Below are 11,949 nucleotides of genomic sequence, written 5' to 3'. Positions count from 1 at the left end.
TCCTAAATAAGTCAAAACAAAAACCTTGCACTGCTCTTTTTTTAGGGAAGATGTCACCAAGAGGTGTATTTTTCCTGTTGCCTTCCGTAAATAAGTACTATATATTTTTATTTATGTTTATTTTTACTTGTTTTCCCCGGAACCCTTGAAAAGGTGCAAGTGGACATTGCATGGCCAGTGTGAAACGACTGCGGCCGAATAGGTTTCTCACAGCGGGAGTCTAGGTTGGTCAGTCTGGGACTTGTCGGGCCAGTTAGCGATGAGTATGGAAGCCGTTGTGCACCAAATGAAATCTGGGCCACTCGAAAAGTCACTTACAACTTTATAAGTTAGTGGGAACTAGAGAATTAACTCAAAAGGGGCAAACTAGACACATGGCGGCTCCTGGTACATTTTTCCACTTCCATCAACAAGAGGGGGCACCCAATTTGAGAGAGGAGGCTAATTTGACTCATAAGTGACCTACAATGTGTGTGTGAGTAGTGGGTGCAGGTCTACAGCTTTAATGGAAAGCTTGCCTTCTCCTCTGTCTCATGTAGCGCGATGATTTGCTCTCATGCATCTCTCTCTCCCTTTTGGCACATATGGTAATGCCCCACTAGTTGGGCTACTCAGTTGAACATGTACATTCTGGGGGTTTATGCGCGTTTGCCAAGGCAAGAGCCTTATGAACAGGAACCGGATTAGCTAATTGCTAATCCCCCACAGGTACGCACAGTTCCATCAAGAAATATTGCGAGTTTGGAGAGTTTTCTTGCGTGAAAACTCGTCCAATTCACGGGGGAACTGTCCCATTGCGTGCGGGAGCCCTTGGGACACGCCTAGGCGTGTTCGCTCCGCTAAAAACAATCCGAAACAGGGAATTACAGCCTGCTGTGTTTTTTTGCAGGTTTAGGGTTTCGCACCTAAACTGCAAGGGAACACCGGGGGAGCCTCATGAGAGCCTTGGGATGCGTGTATAGGCTTTTGGGCACCCGGCAGTGAAAAACAGGGAATTACAGCCCGCTGAATTTCTGGGACAACTCACTAGAAAGCTTCCAGATAGCGAGGGAATCCGTCCTAGACAGGTGCTTTTGACCTACAGGGGTTTTTGCGCCGTTATGCTGCTAAAATCATGCCGAAAACCTGCGTTTTCAGCCCTCGCCAGGTTTGGACAGCTTTGTGAAAGCTTGTGCGAAGTGGTCGGATCGTCTACCTTAATTTGAATAAAGAAATACTGAAAGGGGCGCCAGTCTTTGGGGCTTACAGGGTGTCGGTCTCGTGTGCGCAGTGACATTCTAGTCGCTGGACGCAACTGTGTTCTCTTCCCTTCTCAGTGCTCTGTGTAAAGTTAACAGGTAATGAAATAGTACCGCCCTCTCCGTTGTACAGGCCGGTTACATGGTTCCATCGACGGGATAGTCACTTTTTCTTCAAAAAGTGCAGCGTGGATTGTTGTGGGTGAAAGCAACACAGAGCTTGTCGTGATGGCAGAGAAGAGAGACCAAGTACCTGAAGAGGGATCTTCCTCACATGGCACGGCAAAAGTTCCTTCAACTCTTCAAGAAGAGGACAGGTTGTTTAGAACTCAACTGCGTTGCTGCATGGACATGTTTCAGCAGTTGGCTAACAACCCAAGGATGCAGGAGTTTTTACAGGCTCCGACGCAGGGTTTTCAGCCTCCTACACATGGCATGACTGAGCCATCGCAGGAAAAGGAGATTTCCAATGCGTAGAGGACTCATGATGCTCGAGGGAAAGCCCATGTGGTTGAGCAACAAGCGGTGTCCAATGATCCAAAGCAACTTGCTTTAGTTGGACAGGAACCAATTGTGAATGGTCAAGGGAGTAATGAACACGCTATGCGTCAGACCCTTCCATTACCTAGTTCTTATCCTGGTTATCGTGGAGGTGGTTCAGTGTTTCGAGCTATGGCTGGACCTTCCACAGGTTATATGCCAAGGAATGTGTTCGGGACAATGCAAACAGGCATGGGTAACCCTATGTACGCGAACATGGGTGTCCAACAAGGTTTTCAAGGTGCCTATGGCCAGTTTTGAGTGCCTGGAACACAATTTGGTATGGCTGGTTTTTCGCAGCCATACGTACAAAATGCAGATATGACAGGGAAAACAGTTGATGCGAGTGCTGGAATGAACACTCATGGAGCACCACTGTTACAGGCACCTGTTTATGATAATGTGGCTCCTTTGAGTCAGCTAAAGGATTACAAGGAAGGTGGGTAGGGAGTGAAGTTTTGAAACTTTCAGAGGAACTGAGGATCAATTGAAGGCTTTGACCTTCATACAGCAGTTCGATGCAGCTTATGCTGGAGGAAACTTCACGGAATCTTCAAAGATACACAAGGCTGCCACTTTCTTGAAAGGGAATGCGCTTCAATGGTGGACCCCATTGCTGAACCAGGGTCAAGCCCCAACAACGTGGGTCCAATTCAAATAGATTTTTGCGCCTACATGGTTGACAAACACTTTTGAAGTGGATGTGATGACAGAATGGCACGAGTTGAATGCTAAACAGTGTGCGAACTTGGAAGAGTACAATAAAAAGTTTTGGGCCGTGTTGTTGCCAGTCACCTCTTACAGGTTTGTGCCATTGTCAGAACAGATTGAGAAGTACTGTTGCGGATTGCCCAAGAAAATCAGGGACTACTGCACAAAGACTACTGTCATGAATATGTTTCAGTTGATAAAAAATGCAAGAGTGGCCAGCAATCTGTCGAAAGGAGATTCCGATGGATTTAATAGCCACAAGAAAGGGTCCCAGGGCAAACAGTTTTCAGCCAAGGGCAATGTTGCAGCAAAGCCTTCTGAGCCTCCCACAAAGAAGCCCTCCACTAAAGAAGGTGATACGTCCAAGAAGCAGTCTAAGTCTTCTTCGGGACGAGGACAAGGACAAAAAAGGCATTTTTCTGGCAAAACCTTTGAAGAAAGGAAAGCTCTTAGGGAGGCCAAGAAATGCTACATTTGTGAACAGGAAGGACATTTTGCAAATGAATGCCCACAGAAGAAGTCACAGGATAAGGATGACAAGTCAGACCATAAAGGGAAGAAGCCAAAGCCAAGTGCAGGACTTGTTCCAGATTTGGTTGGAGACCAACCAAACACAGATGCCACGGAGCTGTGCAGAGCTTGGGGCAAAGTTAGAGACCAGACAGTGCTGGTTTTCTTTGATCCAGGAGCTCGTGCAAATGTCATATCACCAGAATTGGCATCAAAGTTGGGCATTCATGCAGAGGAGATGGGTATGACAGGGGAAGCAGGTTTGGCATGCCCAGGTCATTTAGAGCCCGTTACTCCCATTTTGGGAAAGCTTCGTCTACACATTCAGAGCTATGTGGATGCGGAAGAATTTCATATTATGCCACTTGAGGGCTGTGATGTGTTAATGGGTATCCCATGGTGTTACAGGTTGCATGCTATGGTGGATACTTACAACAAAAAGATTACCCTTGTACATAGAGGAAAGACTCATGTCCTTGATGTAAAGCTTAAAGGCGAGTCTGTTCCAGTTGTTTCTACTTCTGCTATTTCATCTGTAATAAAGAATCATCTTTCTGCATACTTGATCTTTGCAAAAGAAGTACCTCAAGTTGTATCTAATTTGTCTACCTTAGATAAAGACAGGTCAACTTTTTTGAGTGGTTTCAGTGATTGTTTTTCGGACTCTTTGCCAGGGGAGTTACCCCCTGAGAGACCCGAGGATCCTACTATAGATCTTGTGCCAGGTTCTAGTCCACCGAAGAGACCACCATACAGGGTTAGTGCAGCCCAGCAGAAAGAGATTATGAGTCAGGTCAACGAGCTTTTAGAGAAGGGGCTGATTCAGCCCAGTTCATCCCCTTTTTGTTCGCCTGTACTCTTAGTGCAGAAGAAGGATGGTTCATGGCGCATGTGCATTGAGTATCGCGCCTTGAATAAGAATACTATCAAGAACAGGTTCCCCATACCGAGGATAGATGACATTCTTGATCGGCTTGAGGGAGCATCATTGTTTACAAGAATAGACCTAAAGAGTGGGTACCATCAGATACGCATTAGGCCAGAAGATGTCCATAAGACTGCGTTCAGGACAACATTTGGTCTCTATGAGTTTCTTGTCATGCCATTTGGTCTCACAAATGCTCCTGCCACGTTTAATAGAATGATGGACATAATTTTTAGACCACATAGAAACTTCGTGGGTACCTTCTTTGATGACATGATTGTCTATTCGAAGTCTGAAGAGGAGCATAGGGATCTCTTGACTGCAGTTTTCAATGAGTTACGTAAGAACAGGCTACTCATTAATGCGAAGAAGAGTGAATTCTTTTTGCAAGAAATTCACTTCCTTGGGCACATTGTTTCAAAGGATGGGGTACGCATGGATCCCGCTAAAGTGGAAGCAATTAGATCATGGCCAGACTTGAAGTCCGTACATGACATTCGAAGCTTTCTAGGCTTATGTTCCTACTACAGGAGGTTCATCCAAAATTTTGCTGAGATTGCTTCTCCACTCCATGCACTACAAGGAAAAGGAGTTACTTTCAAGTGGACAGCCAAGGAAATTTTAGCGTTCAAACACTTGAAAGAGAAGCTGACTTCAGATCCGGTAATCATTTTTCCAGATCTTTCAAAACCTTTTGTGGTTCAGTGTGATGCGTGTGGCCATAGTCTTGGTGCAGTTCTAATGCAAAATGGCCGAGTAGTCGCATATGAGAGCAGAATTATTTTGAAGATTGAAAGGAACTTGCAAGTCTATGAGAAAGAATTGCTGGCAGTAATTCATGCTCTCACTAGTTGGAAACACTATCTGCTAGGGGCTGATTTTGTTGTCCAAACGGATCATCAAACCTTGCGATATTTTCTCACACAGACGAAGTTGTCTGACAAGCACATGCAATGGGCAAACATCTTGTCAATGTTCCATTTTCAGATTGTGCATGTGCAAGGGAAAAAGAATGTGGTGGCTGATGCGTTGTCACGAAAGCCCCAAATTTCAACAGTGTCAATTCTGTACCATTGTGAACTAGACGAAATGAATACACAATATGTTGAAGATTCAGATTTTGCAAGGATCTATGACCAGCTTGTTGATGGGCAACATCATGAGCACTATATGCTTAAGAATTACTTTCTCATGATGCATGGAAAGTTATGCGTTACTAAACAGTTACGGCCAAAGATTTTGATGGAATGTCACACTCCACCTTATGCTGGGAATCGTGGAATTGATGCGACAGTGAAAGGGGTTGAGGCATTCTTCTATTGGCCAACTTTACGTCAAGATGTTGACACATTTGTAAGATCATGCTTAGTATGCCAAAAAGTCAAATTTGACAGACAAAAGCAACCGGGATTGTTGCAGCCATTGCTGATCCCAGATAGGCCATGCGAAAGCATAGCAATGGACTTTATCTTTGATCTTCCAAGGACGCAAACAGGCAATGATGGGATTTGGACTATTATTTGTAGGTTCAGTAAGTAGGCCCATTTCATTCCTGTGAGGAAGAAGATAAAGCCAGAACACATGGTCAAGATATTCATGAGCAATATCTTTAAATACCACGGGATGCCTCAGTCAATTGTCAGTGACAGGGATCCACGTATGACGAGTCTTTTCTGGAAGGCATTGTTTGAGAACATGGGCACTATGCTAAAGTTCTCTTCTTCGTTTTATCCGCAAATTGATGGACAGTCAGAAGAGGCAAATTCTACTGTTTTGGACCTGCTCAAATGTTATGTGTCAGAGCACTAGGCAACTTGGGAACACCATCTTCCATTGGTTGAATATGCTTACAATAACATTGTGCATACGTCAACAGGTAAGGCACCATTTGAGATAGTGGAAGGAGGGAAGAAAGTCCCGCCCATTTTGCAGACTAAGGACAAGATTTTTGAGGCAGACAAGTATGTGCAAGATATGGATGAAACATACAGGAAGATAAAGATTGCTCTTGAGAAGACTCAGGCTAAGCAAAAGAAAGCTGCTGATCGTCACCATCGTGAACTTGTATTTTCACTTGGTGATTGGGTGCTTTTGCTCTTTGAAAAGGCTAGGTTAAGAAAAAGGAAAGGCAAGGAACGCTTGTTTCCTAAGCTCAGTATGCAATATTATGGTCCTTTTCAGATTTCAGAAAAGATCAGCGATGTAGCTTACAGATTAAAGCTACCAGAAGGCTGAAAAATACATAATGCTTTTCATGTCAGCCTTCTAAGACCCTTTGTTGGTGATGTGCCAGAGAATATGCTTGATGAGGAACAACCCGAAGTGGAAGAATTGGATGAAATCCTTGTTCCTGAACAAATATTGGCACATAAAGAAAGAAAGGTTAGAGGAAAGGTTGCAAGACGCTATTTGGTGAAGTTCAAGAACTATCCATCGTTGGATGCCAAATGGATGGAAGAGTTTGAATTGCTTGATTCACCTCAGCTATTGCAATTGTATCTTGAAGCCTTTCAGATGGAACCCACAGTGACTTGATGTAGCCTTTTTGGAGCAAGGCAAGAGCATGGTTCATGATGCTCAAGAGAGTAGTTAAGCAATTGTATCTACTCTTTCCATACAGAATTTAGCTAGAGAAGTTTGTGCTTCAGATTACATTAGAAGGCTTCTATGCTTGATATATGTGTCATAGCCAGGTTGGTGGGATTGTTTAATCGTCCAACGCTACATTTTCAGAAGCATGTATATCTCGGATTCCCATCATAGAATATATGTGATATCAGGAGATACTGCATGTATTATTGGCATGCAAGCGAGATCGCTTGCAGTATTTCAAGGGTGGGGTGTGTCACCAAGAGGTGTATTTTTCCTGTTGCCTTCCGTAAATAAGTACTAGATATTTTTATTTATTTATATTTTTACTTGTTTTCCCCGGAACCCTTGAAAAGGTGCAAGTGGACATTGCATGGCCAGTGTGAAACGACTGCGGCCGAATAGGTTTCTCACAGCGAGAGTCTGGGTCGATCAGTCTGAGACTGGTCGAGCCAGTTAGCACTTAATTCTGATGAGTATGGAAGCCTGTGTACGCCAAATGAAATCTGGGCCACTCGAAAAGTCACTTACAACTTTATAAGTTAGTGGAAACTAGAGAATTAACTCAAAAGGGGCAAACTGGACACATGGCGGCTCCTGGTGCAGTTTTCCACTTCCGTCAGCAAGAGGGGACACCCAATTTGAGAGAGGAGGCTAATTTGACTCATAAGTGACCTACAATGTGTGTGTAAGTAGTGGGTGCAAGTCTACAGCTTTAATAGAAAGCTTGTCTTCTCCTCTGTCTCATATAGTGCGATGATTTGCTCTCGTGCATCTCTCTCTCCCTTTTGGCACATATGGTAATGCCCCACTAGTTGGACTACTCAGTTGAACATCTACAGTTCTGGGGGTTTATGCGCGTTTGCCAAGGCAAGAGCCTTCTGAACAGGAATCGGATTAGCTAATTACTAATCCCCCACAGATACGCACAATTCCATCGCGAAAGATTGCGAGTTCGGAGAGTTTTCTCGCATGAAAACTCGTCCAATTCACAAAGGAACTATCTCATTGCGTGCGAGAGCCCTTGGGACACGCCTAGGCATGTTCGCTCCGCTAAAAACAATCCGAAACAGTGAATTACAACCTGCTGTGTTTTTCTGCAGGTTTAGGGTTTCGCACCTAAACTGCAAGGGAACACCGGGGGAGCCTCATGAGAGCCTTGGGATGCGTGTACAGGCTTTTGGACACCCGACAATGAAAAACAAGAAATTACAGCCCGTTGAATTTCTGTGACAGCTCACCAGAAAGCTTCTAGATAGCGAGGGAATCCGTCCTAGATAGATGCTTTTGACCTACAGGGGTTTTTGCGCCGTTACGCTGCTAAAATCAGACCGAAAACCTGCATTTTCAACCCTCGCCAGGTTTGGACAGCTTTGTGAAAGCTTGTGCGAAGTGGTTGGATCGTCTACCTTAATTTGAATAAAGAAATACCGAAAGGAGCACCAATCTTTGGGGCCTACAGGGTGTCTGTCTCGTGCACGCAGTGACATTCTAGTCGTTGGACGCAACTGTGTTCTCTTCCCTTCTCAGTGCTCTGTGTAAAGTTAACAGGTAATTGAAATAGTACCGCCCTCTATGTTGTACAGGCCGGTTACAGAAAACCTTGACCTTTGGGAAGGCACCCACCCCTTAAATATACGTAATACCAAGCACAAAAGAACCATTACTTGAATCGCATAATCAACATTTTCCTGCAATAGAAGCACCACAAAACCTGACATGTCATCGAGCCTCCCCATCTACAAAATTCACTTTACCTGCTTTCACAATTTTCGGCATAAGTTCATACTTGATAATCTCCTGGCAAGAGTTGCATTTCAAGCAAAATTCATTCCCCCATCAAGAAGACATGAATAGAAGAAAGCACGTCTAGCTACCATAACCTTAGGAAGAAGCATCCCTTTAGGGTTGAGGTTTCTTCCTGTACACAACTTCCCAGAACGTTCATTACTGGAAATCACAAGCAAAACCACTTCCACATTCAAAAGCTTGTCATTTTCCCATCAACAGGACATGAAAAGAAGCAAGCAAGAAGCATCTCTTGTAGAAATTTGTGCAACAACACTTCCCACTAAATCTTTAGGCAGTTCGCATTAATGTATCATCTCTATGTTCCATAGTGGTCAGGTAGCAGCATGGCAATCCCCACATACCATTAATGTATCATCTACCATTGATGTATCATCTCTATGTCCCATAGTGGTCAGGTAGCAGCATGGAAATCCCCACATACCTGCATGTTCTTTGCGATGCGTATATCTCTCTTTCATGGTGCATTGATGTTTCACAAGCGATGGCCAACCCAATGTCAACAGAAAGGTTTTGTGACACCCAATGCAAAAAGATTTGGGGAGTATCCTTGTTGGAGCGATGTAATTTCAACATATTGCAGCTTCACCCAGATTTCTTAGCTTCAACAGCGTTTTCACACGCATGAAACTAGCAGCTACATCCCTGCTGCTTCCAGGCGATATTTTTTAGTCTCATGCCTTCAACCATTTCTGCCTCTTCCTGCATGCCAGCAGCTGCATAAATATTAGTCATAAAGACATATGGTGCTGCATCACATTGGTCTAGTTGTACTGCACGCTCAAAAGCAAACCTTCCAAGCTTCAAATTTCCCCATTTTTGACAAGCACCTAGAAGAGCAGACCAAACTGGAGGATAATCAGACGATGGCATCATCCTAATAACTCTCATAGCTTTGTCTAAAAGCCCTTCACGTCCAAAAAGATCAACCATGCAAGTGTAGTGCTCTTCCTTCGGTGCAATGCCATGTTTTTCCCTCATGTTATCAAAATACTTTTGGCCCTCATCGATCAGACCCAAGTGACTACACGCATTGAGCACGTTAACAAAAGTGATTGCATTTGGGGAGATGCCCTCCTGTTGCATCCATTGAAAACACTCCAAAGCTTCCTTGGCCATCCCATGCTGGGTATATCCTCCTATAAGCGCATTCCAAGACACTACATTTGGAGAGAAGCCCTCACTTCGCATCTGATGAAAAAAGCCCAGAGCTTTCTCGCTCTGCCCTTGTTGAGCATATTCTGCAATCAATGCAGTCCAAGAGACTACATCCCTCACAGGAAGCAAATCAAAAACTTCTTGTGCTTTCAAAAGTTTGCCACACTTGGCATACATGTCGACCAAAGCATTGCCGAGCACAACGTTGTTTTTCAACAGCCCTTGACTAACAATCTCATCATGAATTTGTTTGCCCATGTCAGCATCTTGCATGATGCTACATGCCTTCAGAACGCTAGCATAAGTGGACGCATTTGGAGAGAAGTCCTGTCTCCGCATTCGCTTGAAACATTGCAGAGCTTCTTGGCCCTGCCCCTGTTGGGCATATCCTGCAATCAATGCATTCCAAGTGACAGTACTGTGCACTGGCAGCGTATCAAAAACTTCTTGTGCTTCCAAAGTAACTCCACACTCCGCATACATGTCAATCAAAGCTCCACCAAGCGCGGCATCTTTCTTCAACAGCCCCTGACTAATTATGTCATCATGAATCTGTTTGCCAATGACAACATCTTGCATGATGCCACATGCCTTCAGAATGCAAGCATATGTGATTGCATCTGGAGAAAAGCCCTCGATTTGCATCCGACGAAAACAGCCCAGAGCTTCCTGGCCCTGCCTATGTTGGACGTACCCTGCAATCAGTGCAGTCCAGGAGACGGCAGTCTGCATTGGAAGTGTGTCAAAAACTTCTTGTGCTTTCAGAAGTGCACCACACTTGGAATACATGTCAACCAAAGCTCCGCCAAGCACAACGTTTTTCTGCAAGAGACCTTGACCAACAATGTCATCATGAATTTGTTTCCCCATGTCAACATCTTGCATGATGCCACATGCCTTCAAAGTGCAAGCATAGGTGATTGCATTTGGGGAGCAACCTTGGCTCCGCATCTGCTGGAAACATCCAAGAGCCTCCTGACCATGTCCCTGTTGGGCATATCCTGTGATCAATGCATTCCAAGAGACCACATTCCGCACTGAAAGTAGGTCAAAAATTTCTTGGGCTTTCAAAAGTGCACCACACTCAGCATACATGTCGACCAAAGCATTGCCAAGCACGACATCTTTCTTCAACAGCCCCAAGCTAACAATGTCATCATGAATTTGTTTGCCCATGCCAACGTCTTGCATGATGCCACATGCCTTCAAAATGCAAGCATATGTGACAGCATCCGGAGAGAAGCCCTCATTTTGCATCCGATGAAAACAGCCCAAAGCTTCCTCGCCCTGTCCATGTTGGACGTACCCTGCAATCAGTGCAGTCCAAGAGACAGCAGTCCGCACTGGAAGCGTGTCAAAAACTTCTTGTGCTTTCAAAAGTACACCACACTTGGCATACATGTCGACCAAAGCTCCGCCAAGTACAACATCTTTCTGCAACAGACCCTGACTAACAATGTCATCATGAATTTGTTTGCCCATGCCCACATCTTGCAGGATGCCACACGCCTTCAAAATGCAAGCATAGGTTACCGCATCTGGAGAGAAGCCCTCACTTTGCATACGATGGAAACAGCCCAAAGCTTCCTCACCCTGCCCATGTTGGACATACCCTGAAATAAGTGCAGTCCAAGAGACAACGTTGCGAACAGGAAGCTCGTCAGCGACCTGTTGTGCTCTGACAAGCGCACCGCACTTGGCATACATACTGACCAACGCGTTCCCTACGTACGTGTCTTTCTCGAGTAACCCACTAACGCGAATATCATCATGTATCCGGCTGCCTTGGTACAAATCCTTCTTCTTAGCACAGGCTTTCAGTGAGGTCAGAAAGGCAAGTCTCATTGAGTCATTACTTTCTCAGGGGATTAGGAGCTGCTCGTCCAACATGAAACGGCGATTTCGGCCTGCTATGGCCTTCCTCGTCATACCGATATGACAAATTGGCACCTCCTCCCTGACAGTAGCCGGATCATGATGTCAGCAACTTGCCTCATTGCTATGGGGGAGCCCTCTGCCCTCAAACCTGAAAGATTTTGAGCTGTTTTCTTGTATTTCTTATTGGTTTTGCTACCTTTTGCTCTCGTTTGAAACAGACTAATCAACTGGAAGCAAAAATGAGGCAAACCTTTCTCGAGCGAACAATGGAGTGGGATGATGCAAGGTTAATATTAGTCTCTATGTGACCTCAAAGAAAACTCATTTGAATTGAGTACAACGTGAAGTTGGCATGAAGTCAAATTGCTCTATGCTACGAAGCTTAAGTCACCATTCCATTATAAAGCCATTGCTCTATGCTACGAAGCTTAAGTCTCTTAGAGTAGAAGGGCATAGGGGCTACTTTAAAGTGGCACAACCCAGGCATGAATTGGCATGGTATAGGGTTTCAACCATTTGATGAGAGAGACAAGGAAGACAAAAATAATAATACCATAGGAATAAACGCAAGAGACCGCAACAAATGACTAT

General features: G+C 44.6%; 1 protein-coding gene across 1 annotated transcript; it reads right to left on the bottom strand.

The window, feature by feature from the left end:
* Positions 1-7,710: 7,710 nt before the first annotated feature.
* LOC147430499 (pentatricopeptide repeat-containing protein At3g02330, mitochondrial-like) lies at positions 7,711-11,720 on the bottom strand. The gene has a single exon (XM_086493120.1). It carries the CDS (start codon positions 11,323-11,325, stop codon positions 8,953-8,955), a length of 2,373 nt encoding a protein of 790 aa, XP_086349246.1. The 5' UTR covers positions 11,326-11,720; the 3' UTR covers positions 7,711-8,952.
* Between the last annotated feature and the right edge of the window lie 229 nt (positions 11,721-11,949).

Source organism: Adiantum capillus-veneris, chromosome 21, assembly GCF_014529385.1.
Source record: "Adiantum capillus-veneris isolate H3 chromosome 21, ASM1452938v2, whole genome shotgun sequence".
NCBI classification, from domain to species: Eukaryota; Viridiplantae; Streptophyta; class Polypodiopsida; order Polypodiales; family Pteridaceae; genus Adiantum; species Adiantum capillus-veneris.
This window is presented reverse-complemented; position numbering and strand designations above follow the sequence as displayed.

Coding starts and splice junctions, on each gene's coding strand:
- LOC147430499 (XM_086493120.1), bottom strand. CDS start 11,325: ATGAGACTTGCCTTTCTGACCTCACTGAAAGCCTGTGCTAAGAAGAAG.